The sequence below is a fragment of the Macaca fascicularis genome, chromosome 2 (assembly GCF_037993035.2).
Source record: "Macaca fascicularis isolate 582-1 chromosome 2, T2T-MFA8v1.1".
Lineage (NCBI taxonomy): Eukaryota > Metazoa > Chordata > Mammalia > Primates > Cercopithecidae > Macaca > Macaca fascicularis.
The window spans coordinates 84,256,157-84,281,437 of NC_088376.1; the positions used below are offsets into that span (position 1 = coordinate 84,256,157).

At 40.0% G+C, this 25,281-nt stretch overlaps 1 protein-coding gene across 14 annotated transcripts in view; it reads left to right on the forward strand.

Moving 5' to 3' along the window:
• The first annotated feature begins 21,275 nt into the window (after nucleotides 1-21,275).
• Nucleotides 21,276-25,281, forward strand: part of ECT2 (epithelial cell transforming 2) — a 71,592-nt gene continuing 67,586 nt past the window's right edge. For 5 of the 14 annotated variants that reach the window (XM_065540181.1, XM_065540185.1, XM_065540184.1 and 2 more), the window contains exons 1-3: nucleotides 21,276-21,410; nucleotides 23,504-23,614; nucleotides 25,095-25,246. In XM_065540181.1, coding sequence (XP_065396253.1) covers nucleotides 25,117-25,246 — 130 coding nt within the window. In that variant the 5' untranslated portion in view covers nucleotides 21,276-21,410; nucleotides 23,504-23,614; nucleotides 25,095-25,116. Of the gene's footprint in view, nucleotides 21,411-21,501; nucleotides 21,670-23,503; nucleotides 23,615-25,094; nucleotides 25,247-25,281 lie in introns of those variants that run through there. The other 9 variants (XM_065540182.1, XM_005546402.3, XM_074031409.1 and 6 more) reach the window with 3 other exon arrangements.

A 25,281-nucleotide genomic window follows, 5' to 3' on the forward strand; every position in this document is an offset into this window, starting at 1 on the left:
ACCCAAAGTACATCTAGGAGCGAGAGTTCCTTTCTTTGAAAAGCTCCAGGATATTGAAGACCCTATCAACAGCCCCATTTCCCTTGTTTTCCCTCAAGGAAGTAAACCATTTTGTGCTTCAGAAGCACTGGAAGGAAGAAGAAGGAGAGGGCTAACACAGATTCTGAGGTGAAGATAGATTCTGATCTGACTTCCAGTGTATTTTTCCTGAACCATGTTGAAGGCAGATGTGAGAGTGATGGGAATCCCTGATCACTCCCACATAGCACTCCAGGAGAAGGAAGAAACTCTCAGTGAGGGTAGCTTGGTGTTGCTTGGGAACTGAACAAGCGTCCTGGATTTGGGAAATAAGATACTCTTACTTGAGCTTCAAGTGAAAGCAATAGAGGTGGCTGCCTGCTAACAATTTATGAAGCATTGACAATACTTCAGAGGTGGTCAAAATTGACTAAAGACCAGAGTCCTTTCCCCTAAATTTTTTGGATTGTACATCCCGCCACAGATTTTTTATGATCCTAGAAAGAAGGTGGGACCTGCCTGCACTATCTTCACTCCTTTAGAAATCAACTATGGTGGTTTAAATTTCCCACTGATCCTGATGAGTAGCCCATATAGGTAAACATTAGAAAACTACAGAAAATGAGGTTTTTCTGGACCCAGTATTGTGGAGCAGATTTTCACCCTTTATAAATGTGGTGGAGCCCTGCGCACTTTGACTCAGTCTAAGCTATTCAGGGTCTATGAGAAAGGGAGAGCAGGCTGGTCACGGTGGCTCACGTCTGTAATCCCAGACTTTGGGAGGCCAAGGCAGGTAGATCACCTGAGGTCAGGAGACCAGCCTGGCCAACATGGAGAAACCCCGTCTCTGCTAAAAATACAATAATTAGCTGGGCGTGGTGGTGGATGCCTGTAATCCAGGCTACTCAGGAGGCTGAGGCAGGAGAATCGTTTGAACCTGGGAGGCAGAGGTTGCAGTGAGCCGAGATCATGCCATTGCACTCCAGCCTGGGCGACAAGGGTTAAACTTAGTCTCAAAAAGAAAAAAAAAAAAAAAAAAAGAAAGGGAGAGCATCTTGGGACGCCTCATACCTGGCAGTACCTGTCCATATGAGAGAAATATAAAAAGGACCACCAGGTGAAGCAGGTGGAGGCAAAGTCCAGGAATGTGCCTTAAGTCAAAGAGAAACCATCTATGGTTTCTAACCTAGCCATCTATGGTTTCTATCTATGGTTTCTAACCAACTAGAACCTAGCCCTTCATTTCTATGGCGTAGGAAACAAAGCTGAGGCCTAAGTCACCTTTTCCTGATTCAATAAGAGGAATTGTGCCACAATAATATGTAATTTGTTCTGTCTTGAGGAATTTTAAAGTGCACTAAAGAAATCAAGCCAGAACTTGCTCAAGGATAGTTCGAAGTCTGTTTTACTTAAAATTATTTTCTCTGTGATAATGTTGTTACACATAAATTTTGATTTTTCTCTAGAGACCTAAGATAGTACTAATAAAATAGTATTTTCATTACAATCCTAACAAGATAATGGAATAGACTAATAGACTGTCTACTCAAAGCTTTTTCTTTGAGATTTTCACAATTATTTGTAAAGTTTATGTGTAGATGATGATTAGTATTATTTTGAAATTTCAGATAAGCATTGTGGTCTCTACCTTAAAGTATTCCAAGACTTTTTAAAGGAAATGGTTCTTTCAACTTATGTTCCTTATTTTCATAGCATTAAAATATGTTTGTTCATTCTGCTTGGGGAAAGGTTAGTAAAAGACCTTCAAAATTCATGGGAAGGTTGTTGGATATATGTCACTGGCCTCCAAGAGGAAGTCTAAGGCTTAATGAAGAAAATGGCACAATTTGGGCTGTTTTGTTTTTCCAAGTTTTAAATTATAAAAGTAATCCATGTTCACAATTTTAAAAAACGAAGCAACATAGAAATGGTGTTCAGAGGTATCTACTACTAACAGTTGGTAGGACATTCTTGGCTTTTAATTTTACTTTGGTGTTCTCGGTGTGGTGATTTTTTTTTTTCTTTTTTGTAGGGAGAGGGTCTTGTGTTGCCTAGCTGGTCTCAAGCTCTTGGCTTTAAGCCATCCTCCTGCCTTGGCCTCCTGAAGTTCTGGGATAATCAGTGTGAGCCACTGCACCTGGTGAGGAGCAGTGATTTAATATACACCAATTCCTTGATTAGTCACATTCATGAAAAAAAGATAAGACAACAACAAAAATGATTTTAATTAGGAAAAATGAAACAACAGAATTTGAAAATATTGATAACATCTTATACGTAAAAGTTTCATTTGCTCTTCAAAAGAAAGGAAGCATGCAAAATGTTAAAAATTAAAGGAAATTACACTTAATGAAGGAGAAAATAGATTAATATTTTAATAGCCCCTACAAAATAAGTTCAACTGTGTGTGAAAGAGAAGGTAAAAATAATAAGAGATAAAGCATTAGTTATTTTTTTTTCCTGACCACATCTGTGACTATATCAAGCATTACAACCTTCACATTAGTATGCACTAGGGGAACTTTTTATTTTTATTTTTTTTTTTTTTGAGACGGAATCTCACTCTGTCACCCAGGCTGGAGTGCAGTGGCCAGATCTCAGCTCACTGCAAGCTCCGCCTCCCGAGTTTACACCATTCTGCTGCCGCCTCAGCCTCCCAAGTAGCTGGGACTACAGGCGCCCACCACCTCGCCCGGCTAGTTTTTTGTGTGTTTTTTTTTAGTAGAGACGGGGTTTCACCGTGTTAGCCAGGATGGTCTCGATCTCCTGACCTCGTGATCCGCCCTTCTCGGCCTCCCAAAGTAGGAGAACATTTTCTTTGTCATATATATTAACATAGAATTACTTCTCTATCATGAATGGTATCATGCTCTATGGTATTGCCTTGTGCACTCCAGTTGTACAGAAAAGAAAGCAGCATGATTGGATTTAAATTGTCTAGATCAGGCTATATCAGTTTGTTTTGTCATTTTATCCCCAGTGCTTAACATAGTGCCTGGCTTAGAAGTACCTAGTAAATATTTGCCAAGTAAGTGATCATAGTAAGAGCATTTATTGAGTGCTTTCTAGGCGTCAGGCACGGTTCTAAGCACTGTTCTAATCAACACTATTTCATACAATCCTCACGTAACCCTACAAATTATTTCATAAGGTACCCATTTGTTCATTCTCTCTAGGGTAAAGATTAAAAACTTTTAGAATCATGACAATTTTAGGTTTCCACTAACTCACTCCTATTGTCCAAAATATGGAATTTATGTCTTTCTGTGACCCTCTGGTGCTTGGCAAATCACACCTTGTTTGCTTGTTTGCTTGTTTTTTGCAGTTTTAAAACTGCTGTAAACACTCTCATATGTCTTTTCATAGATGGTTTCTCTAGGGTAAGTATCAAGGTTGTAGGATAGGTGTATGCCAGATCTATTCCCCAAGAAGTTGAAGAATTTTCTATCTGCCAACAATGTATAAAGGTTCTGATTTTTCCACATCCTTACCAAATATTTTTCAATTTTTATAAATTAAAAACAATAGCTTCTTTAATTTTATCCATTCTAGAGTGTGTATAGTGCTAGCTCATTTGTGTTCATTTGCATTTTGCTGATGATTAATGACTTTGAACATGTTTTCAGGTGCTTATTGGCCATAGTTTATATTCTGTCATGAAGCATCTATTCAAAACTTTTATCCATTGTTTATTAGCTTTTTGTTATTTTGTATTGGGGTATATAATAATTTTGTTATTGGGGTACAAGAAATCTAGACAGAGATATACATATATATCTATATATATCATTTTCTATATGATCTATATCCCATAAATATCTATAACTATATATCTAGATTTGTATCTCCTAGATATATGTTGAAGATATATATGTGTATGTGTAAAACATGTGCATACCTATATGTTTTGTAAATTTTTGTTTCAGTCTGTGGACTGCATAATTTATTTTCTTAGTGGTTTCTTTATTTGAAATTATGATGAGGCCTAATTTATCAGTTTTTTCTTTCATGGTTATTGCTTTCTGTGACTTTTCTAAGAAATCTTTGCCCAGACTCAAGTTATGGAGATATTTTCCTATTTTTCTTCCAAAGCCTTTACAATTTGGCTTTCACGTTTAGGTCTATAATCTATCTCAAATTCATCTATATGTATGGTGTGAGATAAGAGTTGAGATTCATTCTTTGTGAATATTTCTTTCTTTCCATGCCATTTGTCAAAACAACTCTCCTTTCCCCACTGGATTGCTTTGGTGCCTTTATAAGAAGTCAGAAGGTTGTATAAGGGTAGGAGTCTTCAGACATTCTATTTGTTTTATCTATTTGTTGATCCTTATGCTAGTACAACACTATCTTGACTAGTGTAGCTTTACGTTAAGTCTTGAAGTCAGGTAATGGAAGTCCTCTTTATTCTGTTTCAAGATTACTTTGGCTATTCTAGGTCTTCTGCTTTTCAACAAATTTTAAAGTCATCTTGTCAATTTCGACAAAAAGTGTATTGAGATCCTGATTGGGATTTATTCTATCCCCCAAATTGTGTTTGATATTTTAACAATATTGAATTTTACAATCCCTGACTATGGTATATCTCTCCAATTTTTCAGGTCTTTAATATCTCTCAGTAATGTTTTCTAGTTTTCAGTGTAGAGCGTTAGCATTTCTTTTGTTAAATTAATTCCCAAGTATATTATGGTTTTGGTTTTCGTTTTTGTGATAGGGTCTCACTCTGTCACTCAGGCTGGAGTGCGGTGGTGCAATCATGGCTCACTGAAGCCTCTACTTCCTGGGTTCAAGCAATCCTCCCACCTCAGCCTCTCTAGTAGCTGGGATTACAAGAGTAAGCCACCACTCCCACTAATGTTTGTTTTTGTTGTTGTTGTTGTTGTTGTTAAGACAGGGTTTCACCATGTTGCCCAGGCTGGTCTTGAATTCCTGGGCTCAAGTGATACTCCCAGTTCCCACCCTCCCAAAATACTGGGATTACAGGCATGAGCCACAGTGCCCGGTCATATTATATTTTTTGATGAATTATAAATGAAGTTGTTACCTAATTTCATTTTTCAATTGATGATTGCTATATTTTAAAAAATCATTGATTTTTGTATATTATTTTTGCATTCTGCAACCTTACTAAACTCAAATATTTCTAAGGGTAGTTTTGTAGATTCCTTAGAATTTTCTCTGAACTGGTTAGATCATCTGCAAATTCAAGCAGTGTTCCTACTTTCCCTCTGATCTTTAGATCTTTTCTTTGTTTTTCATTCTTTATTGCAATGAATAGGACCTTCAATAAGATGTTGAATGGAGGTAGTGAGAATGGGCATTTTTGACTTGTTCATTAAATATTTTACTATTAAATGGGATATTGGCAGTGTTTTTCACAGAAGACATGTTGAGAAAATTCTCTTCTATTTCTAGCTTGCTGAGAATTTTTAATCATGAATGTTTACTTGTTTTTGAATAGACGATTTTTTAGAGCAATTTCAGGTTCACAGCAATAATGGGCAGAAAGTACAGAGATGTGCCATATACCTCCTGCCTATCCCCCAGGTGCATAGGTTCCCCATTATCAACATCCCCTAAAAGAGTGGTACATTTGTTACAATGAAATGCAACACTGACACATGATTATTACCTAAAATCCATAATTTACATTAAGGTTCATTGTTGGTATTACACAGTCTATTGGTCTGGATAAACTTATAAGGGCATGCACCATTACAGTATCATGCAGAGTTGTTTCATCGCCCTAAAAATCCTCTGTGTTCCACCTATTCTTCGCTCTCTCTCCCCTAACCCCAGGCAACCACTGATCTTTTTAGTCTCCATAGGGTGTTTATTTTTATTACATCATTTTTATACATCTACTGAAATGATCACAAGGTCTTTTTCTCCTTACTCTGTTAATACAGTGTGTTACATTGATTAGATTTTGAATGGAATATACCCTATTTGATCATAATGGATGATCTTTTTTACATATTGCTGACTTTGATCCAAAAGTACTTTGTTAACCTTGTTATTTAGTAATTTATTATTAATTTTTTTGAGACAGAGTTTCACTCTTGTTGCCAGGCTGGAGTGCAATGGCACAATCTCCCTCACTGCAACCTCTGCCTCCCGGGTTCAAGCAATTCTCTTGCCTCAGCCTCCCGAGTAGCTGGAATTACAGGCATGCGCCACCACACCCAGCTTATTTTGTATTTTTAGTAGAGATGGGATTTCTCCATGTTGGTCAGGCTGGTCTCGAACTCCCAACCTCAGGTGATCCACCTGCCTCAGCCTCCTAACGTGCTGGGATTACAGGCATGAGCCACCACGCCCGGCCTTGTTAACTTTTATGTTTCAGCTACCTTCAGAAGGGATATTGAGGTGGTGTTTGTTTCTGTAGTGTTCTTTTCTCAGGATTTTGTATTGGTATATTACTAAGCTCATAAAACAAATGGTCACTTCTCTTTTATTTTCTGAATTAGTTTATATAAAGATAGTGTTAAATATTTCTTAACTATTTCATATAGTTCCCTATGAAATCTGTTTTTTTTTTTTTGTGAGGTTAATTAATTCCATTTTTAAAACAGGTATAGAGCTATTCAGTTTTTCTATTTATTTTTGTGAAACTTTTGGGTATATCTTTCAAACAGTGTTCACTTTATCTAAGTTGCCAATTCGTTGGCATAACACTGTTATTATTTTTTTTAATATCTGCAGAATCTGAGCCGTGCACAGTGGCTCACACCTGTATTCCCAGCACTTTGAGAGGCTGCAGTGAGAGGGGCCCAGGAGTTTGAGGCTAGCCTGGGCAAGAAAGCGAGATGCCATCTCTACAAAACTAAAACAATTAGGCCGGATGCAGTGGCTCACGCCTCTAATCCCAGCACACTGGGAGGCTTAGGTGGGCGTATCACCTGAGGTTAGGAGTTCGAGACCAACCTAGCCAACACAGTGAAACCCTGTCTTTACTAAAAACACAAACATTAGCCGGGCATGGTGGCAGGCACCTGTAATCCCAGCTACTTGGGAGGCTGAGGCAGGAGAATCACTTGAGCCTGGGAGGCGGAGGTTGCAGTGAGCTGAGATCACGCCACTGCACTCCAGCCTGGGCAACAGAGCAAGATTCTTGAGAAAAACAAACAAACAAACAAACAAAACACACAGTTAAAGATTGTTGCCCCTGTAGTCCCAGGTTCTTAGGAGGCTGAGGCAGGAGGATGGTTTGAGCCCCAGAGTTCAGGGCTACAGTGAGCTATGAGTACACCATTATTATGCTTCAGCCTGAGCAACAGAGGGAGACCTAGTCTCTTAAAAAAAAATTCTGTAGAATCTGTTGTGATAACCCAACCTTTCTGCTAATATTATTCATTTCTGTTCCTTTTTTTTTTTTTTTTTTTTTTTTTAGAATCATGGTCTCCCTTTTGTCACTCAGGATGGATGGAGTGCAGTGGCATGAACATGGCTCACTGTAGCTTCGACCTCCTGGGTTCAAGCAATTCTTCCACTTCAGCCTCCCAATGAGCTGGGACTACAGGTGTGAGTCACTGTGCCCGAGGTCCTTGATCAATTTAACTTGAGGATTATAAATTTTGTTGATCTTTTCAAAGACTAACTTTTGGTTTTCTTAATTTTCTCATTTTTTGTCTCTTTTCTGTCTCATTGATTTCTGCCCTTTTCTTGCTTTTATTTTAGGTTTTCTTTGCTATTGTTTTCCTCTCTCCTTAAGGTAGAACCTGAAGTTACTGATTCTCGATTTTTTTCTTTTTAAATTTTCATATAAACATTTAAAGCTAAAAAATGTTCCTCTAAGTACTGCTTAAGCTGTACCCCACAATTTTAATGTTTTAGTTTTTACTATTCATCTAGAAATTTTTTCTAGTGATTTCTTCTTTTACCCATGGCTTTTATAAATGGGTTGTTCAATTTCTAAATATCTGGGAATTTCTTCGGCATCTATTATTCATTTCTAATTTAGTTTCAATGTGGTTAGACAACATACTCTGTATGATTTCAGTTTTTAAAATCTGAGACATGTTTCATGGTCCAGAGTATGGTTTACCCTTAAAACACGTACTATATGTCCCTGAAAAAAAATACATATTCTGCAATTGCTAGGTGAGTGGTTAATAGGTTGTTCAGGTTATCTTTCTCATTACTGATTTTATTTAGTTTTTCTATCAAGTAATGAAAAACAGGTCTGCCAGGCGTGGTGGCTCACTCCTGTAATCTCAGCACTTTGGGAGGCTGAGGTGGGTAGATCATGAGGTCAGGAGTTCGAGACCAGACTGGCCAACATGGAGAAACCCCGTCTCTACTAAAAATACAAAAAATAGCCAGGCGTGGTGGTGCATGCCTGTAATCCCAGCTACTCGGGAGGCTGAGGGAGAAGAATTGCTTGAACCTGGGAGGCAGAGGTTGCAGTGAGCCAAGATTGCACCATTGCACTCCAGCCTGGACGACAGAGCCAGACTCTGTCTCAAAAAAAAAAAAAAAAAAAAAGAAAAGAAAAGAAAAACAGGTCTTAAAATCTCCAGGTATAATTGTGAAATTATCTATTTCTCCATTTAGTGATATCAATTTGGCTTTCATATATTTTGAAGTGGGCATACAGTCCAGATCAAATATCCACAATTAATTGATGGTCTAGGTTCCATTTTTATTTCAACTGCACTAGCAACTCCATTTTTCAATTCATTTGAACTGTAACAATTTTATTGCTAAGTAAATCAGGGTATTCAAATTATTGTCATAGAAAATACTATTCTACAAAGATGGAGTTACTGTCATAATTAAACTGGCCAACATTATCACTTTGGGATACCTCACATGTTTGAAAGTTACTTGATGGTGTGGAAGAGGCAATTTATAGATGTAGATTTATGTATAATTTATGAAAGCATAGGTTGTAAGAAAATGGAATTTTTGATATGGATAATTGCCTACATTCATAAACAATGGCAAGTCTTAATTGAATTAGTTTAGTAGCATCAGCATTAACCTTCTTCCACTGATAGCTGGGCTGGCTATGGTACAAAAATCATGTCATTCTTAAGTAAGATACTCAAATGTCAATTAAAGATGTAAATTTATTAATTTTGGAAATACGCCACTTCATCCATCATACCTAGTAAGAAACAAAAGGAAAATTTGTCATAAATAATGGATTAGATAAAAGTAAAAATAATTGAAACTTTACTATCTTTGGAAAAAGCACCACTGATATTATAATAAGAATAAAATTATTTATGTATTAATTCATTCCCTCGTTATTTCAGCACTATCTGAGTGCCTTGTATCTGTCAGGCACTGTGGACAAAATAGTTAACAAAAAGACATTGTCCCTACTTTCATGTGGCTTAGATAATGAAAGAGACAAACATTAATCTAGTAATTACATCAAGTACCACAGAAGAGATACTCATGGTGCTGGGGGGTGTGAGTGAGGGTTCTGATAACGTGGGTAGTTAGAAAAGACCTTTCAAAGAGTTGGAAGTGAGCCCACACTAAAAGATGAGTAGCAGTTACCTACTCTAGGTTAAAGGAATGGGGATTAGAAGGGTAGGTAGAGAGAAGAGCAGGTGCAAAAACTGCTTAGAAGGAAGGCAGGTATAGTTAGACCTAAGAGAAAGGAAGTAAACATAGTATAAGATGACATTGGAGAAGCAGAGAGAGGTCAGACTATGCAGGCCCAGTAGGATTGAAGTGTTTTAAGGAGATGATGACATAATCTGTTTAGACTTGCATTATGTTACTCTGAATGCAGGCTAGAGAATGGATCAGATGAAGGCAATATGAATTCTTGGACATCAGTTACAATGCTATTCTTGGAATAAATTTTGAGACTACTATGTGTCAGGAATGTGCCATGTTGCTAAGTGCTGGAGGTATGGAGATACCTTGGTGAATAAGACCAAAAAGGTTCTTATATAACTGAAACCATCTTAATTATTTCAAAGGCAAAACATATATGTATTATGAATAAAGATATCGGTACTTTTATATGTACAATATAAAATATAAACATCTATAATAAGAAGACTAGACTAATGGAAATACAACTTTTGATCTTGGTTTTGTCAGTAACTAGTTATCTGACCTTGGCAAAGGAGTGTAACCTCTATATTGCGGGCCTCGGTAAAATTCATCTGTTAAATAGAGAAAGAGGCTAAGGAGCTGAGATTTTATTTTCCTCTCGTATCTGAAATTTTACTAATCAAATTACATAATTTGAAATAATAGCTTTGTCATATTTGGAAACCTCTTGCTCCCTCAAAGAAAGCTAATTCTATTCTTCCAAATGAAACTTTAAGTGCTAAATTTGTAGAGTCTTGCAAATCTGTGTCAAGTGATTTATAGCCTAATGGTTCAAATGAATAAAGTAACAATTCCTATACTAATTTACCGACTATTGAAGTGTGCAAAATAGCTTCTTCTGGCTCACTGTGATTATAATTTCTAAAGCTTATTTTATAGGCACAGATGACAGGTTAGAAGATGTAACCAACTTGGAAATATGACATTTTAATTGGAAAATGTTAATAATTCCAAAGAAGGACAGAACTCCATGATTATTCACTAAAGCTTTTGAAATAATAATCTTAAATAATAAATTCTTGGGGGTTACTGAATGTTTGTAGTTGTACCTAGTGTGGCATTATGTACAGCTATGTACTTAATGAATGTGTTGCAGGGTAGGGATGGCAATATAAAAGGAGAAAAACAATTACATGAGATCTAGGTGACATTACGATGTTAATATTTAGGTAAAGTAAAACATTTAATCCTTTGATGAAAGATTTAAATTTACCATAAAACGGTGTTACTGCTTGATTATATAATAGTTCATATTTGGAAGTAAAATCTATAAATTATATTTTATTGTAAATTTAGGTAATAAAAACAAAGCCCACCACAATAATTGTTGCTTAGATCATCTTGGTAAGAAAGTTAATGATTTTTCAAATGTACCAGTTCTCATTAGTAGACTAGAACAAACTATAAGGGTGTGAGAAATCTTGTTTACTCCAATTTATTGAATGATTGTACTGGCAGTGTGCACATTTGTGAATGAGATTGGTAGGGAGGAGGGTAGATACACCATATCACATACTAACTTTCCTAAACTCGCCATTCTCTGCTTCCCTGAGGGAGTATAGATGAAAAAAAGAAAGATGGATATGGAGGAGAGAGGGGAGAGAGGAAAGGAAATATGAATACAGAGGAAAGAGTAAACTGGAAGAGGAACAAAGGTGAGATGGGGATCCCGAAGGATGGTCCAGAGTGTCAGCAAATCCGGTTGGAGATGCAGATGGAGAAGCTGCTCCTCCACAAGAAGTTCCATCCTCCACATCAAAAATTATTGTATTGCATGGGGGAAAATATGTCATATTCTTCAATATACTAAGTACTTCAATTCCTTTGTTATTTTGTGTCTAAAACGTGTTCATTCAGCATCTTAGGTATTGTAGATTACATTTTTTTTATAGTTCTCACATTCAACGAACTGGTCATTGTGATTACATTATAAATGTGTGTGTATATACATATGTGTGTGTGTGTGTATATATATATCCCATACAAGCTTTAAACAGGTTTTGTCCCCTTGACATATGAATTCAATAATTATAATACTTCCAGTGAAGGGACCTGGAGGAAGAGGCTAACATTTAACATAAGGAATCTTGGCTAGGATCTGTGCTGGAAGGGCGCAGAAGACTGGCCAAGGGCCACAGCAAGCAGTACACGTCTTCCAGACAGGAGGAGACAGCTTAGGTGCAGCAAGGATTCCTGAAAAGAGAAGAGGGTTTAGTAAGAACGTCTGAATTGGAAAAAAAAAAAAAAAAAAAAAAAAAAAGAATGATTAGATTTGGTATAGAAGAAGGAACTGTTCCTCTTGGTGAGAAAATAATTCAATGATGGGTCAGGCTCGGTGGGTCATGCCTGTAATCCCAGCACTCTGGGAGGCCGAGGTGGGCAGATCACAAGGTCAGCTGTTCGAAACCAGGCTTGCCAACATGGTGAAATTCCATCTCTACTAAAAAAACAAAAACAAAAACAAAAAAAAACAAAAAGAAAAACAACCCAAAAAACTAGCCGGGCGTGGTGGCGGGCGCCTGTAGTCCCAGCTACTCAGGAGGCTGAGGCAGGAGAATTGCTTGAACCTGGGAGGCAGAGGTTGCCGTGAGCTGAGTTCTTGCCACTACACTCCAGCGTGGGCAACAGAGTGAGACTCCATCTCAAAAAAAAAAAAATAATTCAGTGGTGGTCTTTCCTGTGTCAGCCTTGGTGTAGCGGGGACAGGTGTTGTATTGGATAGGGTAGGGTGGGGAAAGAGAAACAGCAGCATAGGTGCCATTGCTCCTGTGGTCAGGGGTGGGAAGGCAGTGTAGAGAGCCACCATTTCCATCAGGCAATTACAGGTCAGCTGAGATAACATAGCAGTAAGAGTAGTAGCAACCATAATAGCAGTGGAAGTAATGGGAATATTAACAGCTAACATCTATTGAATATTTACTATGTGCCACGATGTTTCAATTATCTATATTAACGCCTTCAATTCTCATAACAATACTTTGAGATAAGTACTATCATATCCTTTACAGAAGAACAAACTGAGGCATAGGGATGTAAAACAACTTGCTTAAGGTCACATGGCTAGGAAATGAAAAAGCCAGGTCTGAAACCCAGGGAATCAGGCTCCCTATTCTAAAGCTATAGAGCCTCTCAAGCAGACGGGGGAAGCCTATTGTAGAGAAGTGTTCGGGGACCCCAAGGTGTGAAATCTCTGCAAAGTGATGGTGGCCCAAGGAGAAGAGTCCCACTTGAGAATGACAGCATGCGAGTCAAAGTGTCTCTATCTGGTAGTTGCACTGCAGAAGAGGATGGCTAAGACAAAAAACCAGGGAAACAAAGAAGTAGTGGGGAACTGTTCACGCTAAGAGACAAGAAGCTCTTCGTCTGCACAGAGAGAAGTAAACAGTGTTGGTAGCTACTTCCAGGCAATTTGCATAAGCAATCTTGCAAAATTGACTTGGAAGAAATCAGGTTTCAGCAATTAAGCTATGGGGATTTAAGAGAGAAACACTGGCTTGCATTATTTTAAGCCACCTTCCTTGAATATTACCCCCAGTTATACTCTGGATATTTGACCCGCCAAACCTCATGTTGAATTGATCTCCAGTGTTAGAGGTGGCACTAATGGAAGGTGTTTGAGTTATGGGGGAGATCTCGCATGAATGGCTTGGTGATGTCCTTGGAGTAATGAATGAGTTCTAGCTCTATTAGTTCCTGTAAGAATCGCTTGTTTAGAACAGTCTGAGCCAGGTGTGGTGGCTCATGCCTGTAGTCCCAGCTACTCAGAACTCTGAGGCAGGTGAGCCTGGAGTTTGAGGTTACAGTGAGCTATGATTAGCACTCCAGTCTGAGCAACAGAATGAGACCTTGTTTCTGAAAATAAGAATCTGTCCTCTGGCACCTCCCTGCTTTCACTCTTGCCTCCTCTCTCACCATGTGATGCCTCTGCACAAACCAGCTCCCCTTCCATTTCTACCATGCATGGAGGCTTCCAGAGGCCTCACCAGAAGCAGATGCTGGCACTGTGCTTCTTATACAGCCTGCAGAACCATAAGCTGTGAGGCCGGCAGCGGTAGCTCAGGCCTATAATCCCAGCACCTTGGGAGGCTGAGGCGGGCAGATCACTTGAGGTCAGGAGTTTGAGACCAGCTTGGGCAACATGGTGAAAACCCATCTCTACTAAAAATACAAACATTAGCCAGGTGTGGTGGCATGTGCCTGTAATCTTAGCTACTCGGGAGGCTGAGACAGGAGAATTCCTTAAACCCAGGAAATGGAGGTTGCAATGAGTCAAGATCACACCATTGCACTCCAGCCTGGATGACAGAGCCAGACTCCATCTTAAAAACAACAACAAAAAAATTGTTTTAGAGTGGGGTCTCACTGTGTCACCTAGGCTGGAGAGCAGTGGTGCAATCATGGCTCACAGCAGCCTTGAACTCCTGGGCCCAAGTGATCCTCCCACTTCAGCCTCCTGAGTAGCTGAGATTACAGGCACATGCCACTGTGGCCAGCTAGTTATCCCTTTATAGAAATGAAATGGGCTAAGATACCCTGTAATCATGGGGAAACAGTTACCACATTTTCTTTTTTTTTTTTTGTGAGACGGAGTCTCGCTCTGTCGCCCAGGCTAGAGTACAGTGGCGCGATCTCGGCTCACTGCAAGCTCCACCTCCTAGGCTCACGCCATTCTCATGCCTCAGCCTCCCAAGTAGCTGGGACTACAGGTGCCCGCCACCATGCCTGGCTAATTTTTTGTATTTTTAGTAGAGACGGGGTTTCACATTGTTAGTCAGGATGGTCTCGATCTCCTGACCACGTGATCCACCCGCCTCGGCCTCCCAAAGTGCTGCGATTACAGGCGTAAGCCACCCCGCCCGGCTCAGTTACCACATATTTTTAGGAAACATAGGGTTAGCCAGGTATGATGACTCATGCCTTGTAATTCCAGTGACTCAGGAGGCTGAGGTGGGAGAATTGCTTGAGCCCAGAAGTTCGAGACCAGTGTGGGCCAGTGAGACAACATCTCTTGAAATTAAAAAAAAAAAAAAATTAGATGGGTGTGGTGGCACACACCTATAGTCCCAGCTACTCAGGAGGCTGAGGTGGGAGGATTGCTGAAGTCCAGGAACTCCCAAGAGTTTGAGACTGCAGTGAGCTATAATGGTGCCTACCCTCAAGCTTGAGTGACAAAGCCAACTCCAACTCACCTCAAAAAAAAAAAAAAAAAAAAAAAGAGAGAGAGAAACACATAGGGTTAGAAAGCACATTCTAATATTTAGTATGCAGATAATTTATTCCAATTTATACACAAAACTATAACCAAGTTAATAAGTAGAAATAGGCAGTAATAAGTCAACATGAACTTACTGACCTATTTTGACATCATGAACAATTGATAAAGCAACAGTAACAAGTAGAGAAGGAGTATTCATGGCTGCTAATTTACTGATGGAAAAAAAAAAAAAAGATGCAGAAACCCCAGCCAGCCTCTGACATGAAATAAGATATAGACAGAAATCAAAGTACTAAAAAATCTGGTTATCTTTCCGCTTTCCCTTTTTTCCGTAATTTTTATTTTTTGCAAATTTTTTTTTGAGATGGGGTCTTGCTCTGCTGCTCAGGCTAGACTGTAGTGGCATGATCTCAGCTGACTGCAACCTCTGCCTCCTGGGGTCAAGAGATCTTCCCACCCCAGTCCCCCACTCTGAGCAGCTGGGACCACAGGAGTGCACCCCTATGCCCAGCTAATTTTTTGCAGTTTTGGTAGTGATGGGGTTTCTCCATGTTGCTGCAGGCTGGTCTCAAACTCCTGAGGTTAAGTGATCCGCCCACTTCAGCCCCCAAAGTACTGGGATTACAGGGGTGAGCCACTGTGCCCAGCCTCAATAAATATTTTTTGAGAGCACAAGTGCCAGGGTACAAAGATGAAAAGGATATGGTTATTTTCCCTATTCTTGAGTAGCTCATATTTTAACAGAGGAGACAGCCATGTTAACCAATATTTACAATACAAGGTGACAGGAGCCATACTGAGGTATAAACAGTATTAAGCTCTTACAAAACAGAAGCAGCAGTTTACTCTCCATGGGATAGTCAAAGAAGGCTTCATTGAGGTGATACTTGAGTGGGGTCCTGAATGAATAGGAATTTTCATGCAGACAAAGGGAGGCAGGGCAGGTGGAAAAGAATATTCAAAGGTAGGGATTTATGAAATCACCGGGAATGTTTGTGGACTCATGAAAAGTTCAGTATGGCTGAACACAGGGTGCGTATGTGGTAGGGGTGAGGGTGATAGAAAATTAGGTTACAGTCCTCTTGGGAAGTCCATCCTATATTGGACTTTATCCTGTGAGCAGTGAAGAAACCATGTCTTTTGGTTTAGTTTTGTTTTTAAGCAGGGGGATACATCGTCATATTTAGTTTTCTAAAAGAAGATAATTCTGTGAATGATGACTGGAAGTAGAGAGAGTGATTAGTTCCCAAAAGACCAACTAGAAGGCTGTCCTTGCCATAGTTTGGATGAGAGATAATGAAGGCCTAAACTCGGGCAGTGGACTGAAAGGGGAAGATTCAGATTCTAAAAATGTTTTTCAGGTCAAATTGGGAGAATGATGTTGGGGGTGGTCGTGCAGGGAGACCCAGAGGAGGAAGGGAACAGGAAGATGACTTTGAGAGATCCAACTTGGGAATCAGAGTGAATGGGAATTCTACTAAACAAGAGAGAAATACAAGAAGCAGAAGAGAGAAAAGAGGGAGAGCTGGGGAAAGTGAAGAATTCACTTTAGCACATATAGAGTTTGATAGGATTGTGGGTCACAGGAGCAGAAAAAATTGGTAAACAACTGGCTTTATAGAGTAGGTTTCAACAAGGTCTGGCAAGAAAGAGAGACTCGGAACCATATGCATATAACTTAAATCCCTGGGAATGAATGAGTTCACCTAGGAAAAGGGGGTTGCCTGAGAATAATGGTTTGGGGAAAAATAATAACTAAGCAAAGAAAACTGAGAAGGAAAGATCAGAGAGGCAGGAAAAGAAGTAAGACAGTGAAAGTGGTGGTCTTTCAGCAGTTGACTTAATGACCATCGCTTAGAAAGGGCTGCTATCATTAGGGCAAACTGAAGGCTAAACATCCTTGATTCATGTGTGAAAGGGATTAGGAGATGGGAAGAAAATGTTGTAATCAGAATGGAATGTTTGAAGTTAACATTTCAGAGCTAAAGCAATTCTGAGTGTAAAACATTTAGGATATTGTCCTTCAAAATAAGTGTTGAATTGAGGTTTTGGGATTCAAAAATTCAAGGAACTGTGAATCTAATTGGCTGGTTCATCAAAAGAAGAAAGTCAGAGAACTAGTTTTCTGAATTTGGAAACTGTTCTATTTATTTAATGATACTGCTATTTTTCAGAAATTTATATGGATGTAGTAATTTTTACATATTTTGATTCCACTCTCATCCTCTATATTTAATCAAAGTCCAAGTAATTTTTCCTTCTTTATCTCTCCAATTCATCTTTTCTATCTTAGTTCAGACTATCATTTCCTATGAGTTTGAATTCAACCGTATTCTCACTGGTCTTTCTTCTCTTTCATTCTTCTATTTCAAGTGAGGTTGTGTTGTGTTCCCGGATTGCTACTTTTTTTTCTTTTTTTTCGAGACAGAGTCTCGCTCTGTTGCCCAGGCTGGAGTGCAGTGGCTTGATCTCGGCTCACTGCAACCCCCACCTCCTGGGTTCAAGCGATTCTCCTGCCTCAGTCTCTGGAGTAGCTGGGACTACAGGTGCGCATCACCACGCCCAGCTAATTTTTGTAGTTTTCTTAGAGACAAGGTTTCACCATATTGGCCAGGGTGGTCTCAAACTCCTGACCTCAGGTGATCCGCCCGTCTTGGGCTCCCAAAGTGCTGGGATTACAGGCTTGAGCCACTGCGTCCCGTCCGGATTGCTACCTTTAAAAAAATAGCACAGACTGGCAGGGCGTGGTGGCTCAAGCCTGTAATTCCAGCACTTTGGGAGGCCGAGACGGGCGGATCACAAGGTCAGGAGATCGAGACCATCCTGGCTAACACGGTGAAACCCTCTCTACTAAAAAAAATAAAAAAAAATAAAAAAACTAGCCGGGCGAGGTGGCGGGCGCCTGTAGTCCCAGGTACTCAGGAGGCTGAGGCAGGAGAATGGCGTAAACCTGGGAGGCAGAGCTTGCAGTGAGCTGAGATCCGGCCACTGCACTCCAGCTTGGGAGAGAGAGCAAGACTCCGTCTCAAAAAACAAAAAACAAAAGACAAAAAAAGCCAGACCATATAATTTTCTTGCTTCAAGGTTTTTAATTGATGTTCAGTGCTTTCAGCATAAAGTTTAAATTCTGTCATGGCAGTGGAGCCCTTCCCAAGCTCCTTTTAACATGGCATTTATTTTACTTTTTATTTTTTATTTTTATTTTTTGAGATGGAGTCTCGCTCTGTCGCCCAGGCTGGAGTGCAGTGGCGCGATCTCGGCTCACTGCAAGTTCCGCCTCCCGGGTTCATGCCATTCTCCTGCCTCAGCCTCCCGAGTAGCTGGGACTACAGGCGCCCGCCACCAAGCCTGGCTAAATTTTTTTGTATTTTGAGTAGAGACGGGATTTCACCGTGTTAGCCAGGATGGTCTCGATCTCCTGACCGCGTGATCTGCCTGCCTCGGCCTCCCAAAGTGCTAGGATTACAGGCATGAGCCACCGCACCTGGCCAGCATTTATTTATTTTTTTTTAAGAGATGGGGGCGGGGCCCGTGGGTCTTGCTCTATCGCCCAGGCTGGAGTGCAGTGAGGAGCTCATAACTCGCTACAGCCTTGAACTTCTGGGCTCAGATAATCCTCCCGCCTCAGCCTCCTGGGGACTGGGACCACTGGCACAGGCTACCAAAGTCGGGTAATATTTTAATTTTTACTTTTATTGTAGAGACTGGGGGTGGGGCGGGGGCGGGGTCCTCACTTTGTTGCCTAGGCTGTTCTTGAACTCCCAGCTTCAAGGCATCCTCCTGCCTTAGTCTCCCAAAGTGCTGGAATTATAGGCATGAGCCCCACACCCAGCCTAAACTAGCATATGCCAGTTGTCTTCCACTCTCCTCTTCATGTGTATAATGATCCAGGCACACCAAACTGTTCACTATCTCCTATATATACTGAGCTTTTATGAGAGCCTAAAGTGCAAGTAAACAAGCTAATATTAAGCATTTAATTTTTTAAAAAATTTCAAGGTTAATATGCCATTCAGTTCAATTGCCTATGCCCTATATAGTATTTAAACATTTTTCATAATGCTGATCTTGAAACACTCTAGCACTTGAAACAGTTTCTGACTCAGTAAGACTAAGTTACTTGCATCATTGTTTTGTAGGTATTTGAATTCTGTGAAACCTATGCATACAATAAATTTTCACCACAAATACAGCTATCTGCTAGAAGTATCATGAGAACAAGGTCCATGTTTGTCTTGTCACAGCTATATTCTCAGTGCTAGCATAGTGCCTAATGGGTGCTTAATAGTTATTAAATGGATAACCTATGAATAGGTTAATCAGGACATCCAGTCTCTCAAATATCATGAATGAACTTGGATCTAGCTCATTCACTCTAGAAATATTTGGTACCTACATGTGAGATTCCTGTGTTTATTAGAGAGCAATGTGTAATATTTGCCTTTGCAGTACTAGCTTTTTGAAAAGACCTGAAGATTAGGGATCATGTTTTACTTTACCAGACACCTGCCTTCTGCTAGGTGCAATTAAGTGGCATATGATCACCTATGCACACAATTTTCTGAAATACTCCTCTCCACATTGCTTTCTTTGAGCCTGCAGACAGATCTATACTAGACTTTATTTACACTCATCTATTATTTCTGGGTTCTAATGCAGGCTAAAATATTTATTAGGAGACTGGGTAAGTTACTTAAACCTTTCCTACAGTTTCATGGTATCATGAGACTATGATACCTACTTGTGCGTTATTTTAAGGATTAAATAAGGTATAAAGTGCATAGTAAACTATCAGTATGTTGATTCTCTTTCTTCTCTCCCTTATACTCTAATTATCTGTTTATCTGCTAATTTCCCTCACCAGATTGTGTGGTCCAGAGAGGCAGTTTTCTATGCCGTATTCATTTTTAAAACCCCAACAAGCACAATGGCTGTCTTAAAGTTAGTAAATATTTGCTGAGTAAATGAAGACCTAAGAGAGTGAAAAAGATTTTATTTGTTAATCTAACTGCCACACATCCCTTAAAAGAAATCAAGTATAGCTTTTGTTAGGGAAGTTGAAAATTCATGGCAATGATACCATACACAGTTAATCATTAGCCTTGGAAAGTCTGTTGAGCAGAAAGCGGTGCACAAAGGAAGTAGGGCTGCTTCTCACAGTAGCTTAATATGTTTTCAGTGATGAACATTTTTGGAATGCTGGGCACACCCAACTTCCAAATATGCAAGCACATTCCAAATGGAAATTTCAATTCTTGTTTTTCTTTTCTTCTGCCCTAACAGTTATCACAGCATTTTAATGAAGGTCAGACTTAAATACTGATAAGCAGGGAAACCAATAATTACCAGATTGCTTCATTCATTTTGTGGACAGCATTATAAACTTTTCCGGCATTCTAAGATTGCCTGACAAAATTAGAAAAAATTATTAAGTCCCCACGACCTGCTTGAGATGCTCACAAGTGTTCCATCCCAAAGTACACGTTTGCCTCTTCTTATTGGTATTTAGGTTCTGGCATCTGATTCCCCTTTCTTCTTTTATTTATATTAGCCTTCAGGTGGGAACTATGCATAAACCCACCCGGTGGGGGTGTATTTTTCTTAAGAGATTGTGTTATATGGTATCATATTTAGAGAATAAAGAAATTATTTTCATAATAGCAACTCTAATCACAGGAAAAACTTGATAAATTCTTGACTAGACTTTAGGGGAAAGTACAAGTTCTTAGTGGGCGGAGGGGGGCAACGAGGAGGCAATTTGGCTCCAAAAATTCTAGAATCTAGTGGCATATTTTTATCAAATGCAAGCTTATCTTTTTAAAAATCCGAGAATTTTTCAAATTTCTAAGAATTGATTCTAACCCGCGATATTCCCTAGATGGGAGCGCAGTGCTTTAAATAATAGGATTTAAATAAGAGGCTGCTGATTCGAAGTCCACCTGGGGAGCCCGAGTTCTAGGACCGGTCCTTGGCCTTGCCACACGCCAATACAACTATCAAAGTCAAAATCCCTTAACTCAAATTTAAATACATTCGTAAAGCAGAAAGCATCCCGATAGGAAAATCCTACAGCTCACAGCAACCAGCAGGGAAACATTTATCTCTGGCGGCACTGATTTAAGTTTAGAAGATTTGGTATCGTTTAAAAAAAAAAAGCTGGGTGGGGCCGAGGAGAATCCACCCAAACTTTCCTCAGGAAATAGGATGTTTACTGAGTAAATACGCGGTAGTCACAGAAACACCTGCTACTCCTATAAGAGCTCAGGAGCCACCACCGCCACCTCCTGGCCACATCCGGGCACTTCCCTGCAAACTCCTGACGACCCGACGTCCGAGCCGTTGGGCTTATTTGAAACACACGCACAACCAATCAAGCGGCGCCTGCCGGGAGGTGAAGAGCGTCGACCAATCACCGGCCCTCTGGAGACTCCTGCCTATGGGAAAGAGGTTGACATCACACGCCAATCGGCATGGCTCTTAGAGAGAGCCGCTTACTTTTTGAATCGGTTGTGGCGGCGGCCGGCAAGGAATGGCGGTATCTGTGAGAGGAGTCGGCCTTTGAAGAGTTGGAAGTCCTAGGGCTTTTTTGAGGGTGGTAAGGACTCTTTGTGAGTGAGGGAGGTGCAAGTGGGCGAGCGGCTCCAGAGCCAAGGGCTCTTTTGCCTGCGGTCGACGTCCCCGCCCCTAGTGACCGCGAATTCCGGAGCGCCCCAGCTCTGGCTTCCCGGCTCCGGGAACTGCCTCGCCGCACCCCACCCCCAGCAGCTGGGCCCTGACGCGGAGTGGGAGCCCGAAGCCCCCAGTATTGCTGGGCATCTTCGCCCTCACCTGTTGGCTCTTTTGGACGGAAGAGTGTGGGTGAAGGGAGGGAGTTGGGAAAGGGATTTTGGCAAGCCGCGCAGCCCTGTGGCTCTGGAGGCCGGCACTTGAAGCCTTTGGGGGCTTATCTCAGAGTGTGCAGTGGTTTTATTCTAGGATTCATCCTGGCTTCTTTGCGGGAAGTTTAGTTTTTCGTTTTTGCAAGATAAATCCAGGCCATCCGCCCTTCTTCCTCCCCAGCCACCCGGCACAGATGTGTCTGGCTTAGTGGTTAAAGGCGCAGCCTCTGGATTCAGCCCGGCTTTGAATACCTCTTTTACCCCTTACTAATAGTTTGACTTAGGGGTAGTTACTTAACCTCTCTGTTCCTAGGTTTCTTCATCTATACATTGAAAATAATAATAGTACCTGCCTCTTAGGATTACTGCAGAGATTAAAAGGTTTAGGACAATGTCTGCCACGTGTTAAGCGTTAAGTAAATGTCAGTTGTTAATAGTAACGTTATTGTTAATAACACCACCATTATACCCAGGATTGCATTTTAGTCCTTCACCTTGGAAGATGATTACCTAAAAAGTATTTAAGTAAAAGGAAACTTGAATGTTTGTTTACATGGCAAATTTTATCTCTGGGATAAAAGGGGGCATGTGTTATAGTGTGTTTAGCTAGAAGCTCTTTGGGTCTGTTCTTGGGTGAGAAGCCGTGTAGGTTTATGAACACTGATCCTATTGTGCTTATTTTAAAGGCTTCTGGAATACAGTAACTTGAAAAAAGTGATTAATATATTTCAATTTCTAATCAGACTGTTGGATGTTAGTCATCAAGTTACCATGCATCTCTTTTTCTCTATAAATTTTGAAGCTGTTTTGGCAATAAATTGATCATATACAGTGTCATCAGGGACAATTTCAATTATTAATCATCTGCTTTTGATCATCTGCTACGCTCCCTCCCTTTTATTAATCATCTGCTTTTGATCATTTGTTGTGCTCCCTCTTAAAGAGGGATGCATAGGAGAAAAACGTAAATATTTTCAATTTTTTTTTTTCTTAAGACGGAGTCTACCTCTTGTCACCTAGGCTGGAGTGCAGTGGCAGGATCTCGCCTCACTGCAACCTCCACCTCGCGGGTTCTAGCGATTCTCCTGCCTCAGCCTCCTGAGTAGCTGGGATTACAGGCGCCTGCCACCACGCCCAGCTAATTTTTGTATTTTTAGTAGAGACGGGGTTTCGCTGTGTTGGCCAGGCTGGTCTCGAACTTGTGATCCGCCCGCCTTGGCCTCCGAAAGTGCTGGGATTACAAGCGTGAGCCACCGCGCCCGGCCTTTCAGATGATATTTTTGATTTCCCTCCTCCAGTCCTTAAAGCAGGTTAGCTCATCTCCTGACTTTTTTTTTAAACCACCTTTTAAGGGGACTTCGAATGAAAGCCACATTAATGCATTTTCATTGGAAAGGGTTGAGTGTAGAAGACTTAAAATAATAGGGCTGGATAGAATTTATCATTGATTCTAAATTAAGATTGTTACAATTATTGGACCGCTCCTTTGGAGAGCCTTAGAATAATAATTGACATGGATGTATGGTAAAGCAATAAGAAATATCCATATTGTGAATATTACATGAGAATAGTTGTTTGTTGTTCACTTTAAGACATCTAATCAGTTTTCATATTAACTAGATTTGAGTTGTAGTACTACGTGTGTTCCATCACTGGCTATGTGCAGGGCTGAGACAGGAAGCTGAGTTGCCTGATTTTGAAGTGTCACATGACACGATAAGACCTGTGCTGTTATTAGTGTGCAGGTTATTACATTCCTTATTTTCAGCATCCAAAAATGATGTTATGATACCTTACTGTTTCTTCACAGCATACAGTTTAAACTGTTACTTTGCTAAGACTCTGGAGGAAGGTATTTGTATATTTTATTAATCTGAAGAAGTAGGAAAGGGGAAAGTCTGACATGGAGCTCTTGTTAAAGGTGGGTCCTCTGTATATTTGCCTAATATTTTAGAAATTTTCTCTCAGTAAAGTTGACTTATTGAAAATTGATAAAAATCTCTAAAAAAAATTTTTTTAGAGAGACAGGGTCTTGCTCTATCACCTAGGCTGGAGTGCAGTGGTGGGATCACAGCTCACTACAACCTCAAACTCCTGGGTTCAAGTGGTTCCCCTGTCTCAGCCTCTTGAGTAGCTACTATAGGCACTTGCCACTACACCTGGCTAATTTTTAAATTTGTTGTAGAGATGGGGTCTTGCTATGTTGCCCAGTCTGGTGTTGAAATTCTGGCCTCAAGTGATCCTCCTGCCTTGGCCTCCGAAAGTGCTGGGATTTCAGATGTGAGCCACCGAACCCACCCTGATGAAAACCTGTTAAACCTTTTATTTCCTGTCTAGCTTTTAAACTCTTCTTAAGTACTGGAAAACTTAAAAAAGGATTTTCTTTCATAGTCCAGAGTTATATTGGCACTCATCAATGCATAATTGTTTTGTCAAACCTTTTAGGGTAGAGGTGTTTTTAAAGAATTACGAAAATACTGACAAGGGAGCAGCCCAATTATACAGGAGAGGTTTAGAGACATCCACCGAGTATGAGTCAAGAGTGATGGATTGGGGGTTAGAAGACAAGCTAGCTGGAGAGTCGAGCACTAAATGCAAATAGATGTGATGTAAATTATGATTTGTGTGTGAAAAATAGCTGAAAAATTCATTGTTGCTGTTGCATAGATTGTATAGGGACTGGGGGAGTTACAGATGGTGAGGGTGAATAGTTAGGCCGGGACCAAATTGTGAACTTGGTGGTGAATTTGGACTTGGACATATAAGGAGGACTCACAGAAGTTGTTAAGCAGGGAAGTGATATGGTCACATTTGTATTTAGGTGCATATTCCTGAAAACCGTGTGGAGAATGATTTCTAAAGAAACTGATGGTAAAGTTGTGTGGACCTGTTTTATTAGACCAAGTGACCATTGTGGTATTGAGCGTATAGAGAAGGGGGGGCCAGATCCCAGAAATATTTGAGGTAGGATTGATAGGAATTTTGGGGAGGGAAATGTGGGAGAGGAAAGAATAAGGATAGATCTCAGATTTTCGGCTGGGATTTTTGTGGGAGGTGTGTTATGATGGTGTTACAAGTGAATATAGGAAGAGAAATTGGTTGAGGGCAAAGGTGTGGAGAAGGGAGGTAGAATAATATTTATGATTACAGTTGAGTGTTGTATGTCTAGTAATGTTCTATGTGCTTTTGATACATTATTTTTATTATATTCCTGTGAGTCAGGTATTAGTATGTTTATTTTACAGAAAAAGAGGCTCAGAGAAGTTCAGTGACTTTCTTTGGTTCATTAAAAAAATGGGTAATAATACTTTTTATAAATTCTAGGTACAGAAGAGCCTCTAATACTTATTTTTGCCCAATGACCATATTTATGTATTTTTATTCAAATTTTATTTTTTCAGCTGATTTAGAAGAATACAAATCATGGCTGAAAATAGTGTATTAACATCCACTACTGGGAGGACTAGCTTGGCAGACTCTTCCATTTTTGATTCTAAAGTTACTGAGATTTCCAAGGAAAACTTACTTATTGAATCTACTTCATATGTAGAAGGTAAACCTGTTACCTGCTTTAAAACAATCAATTTC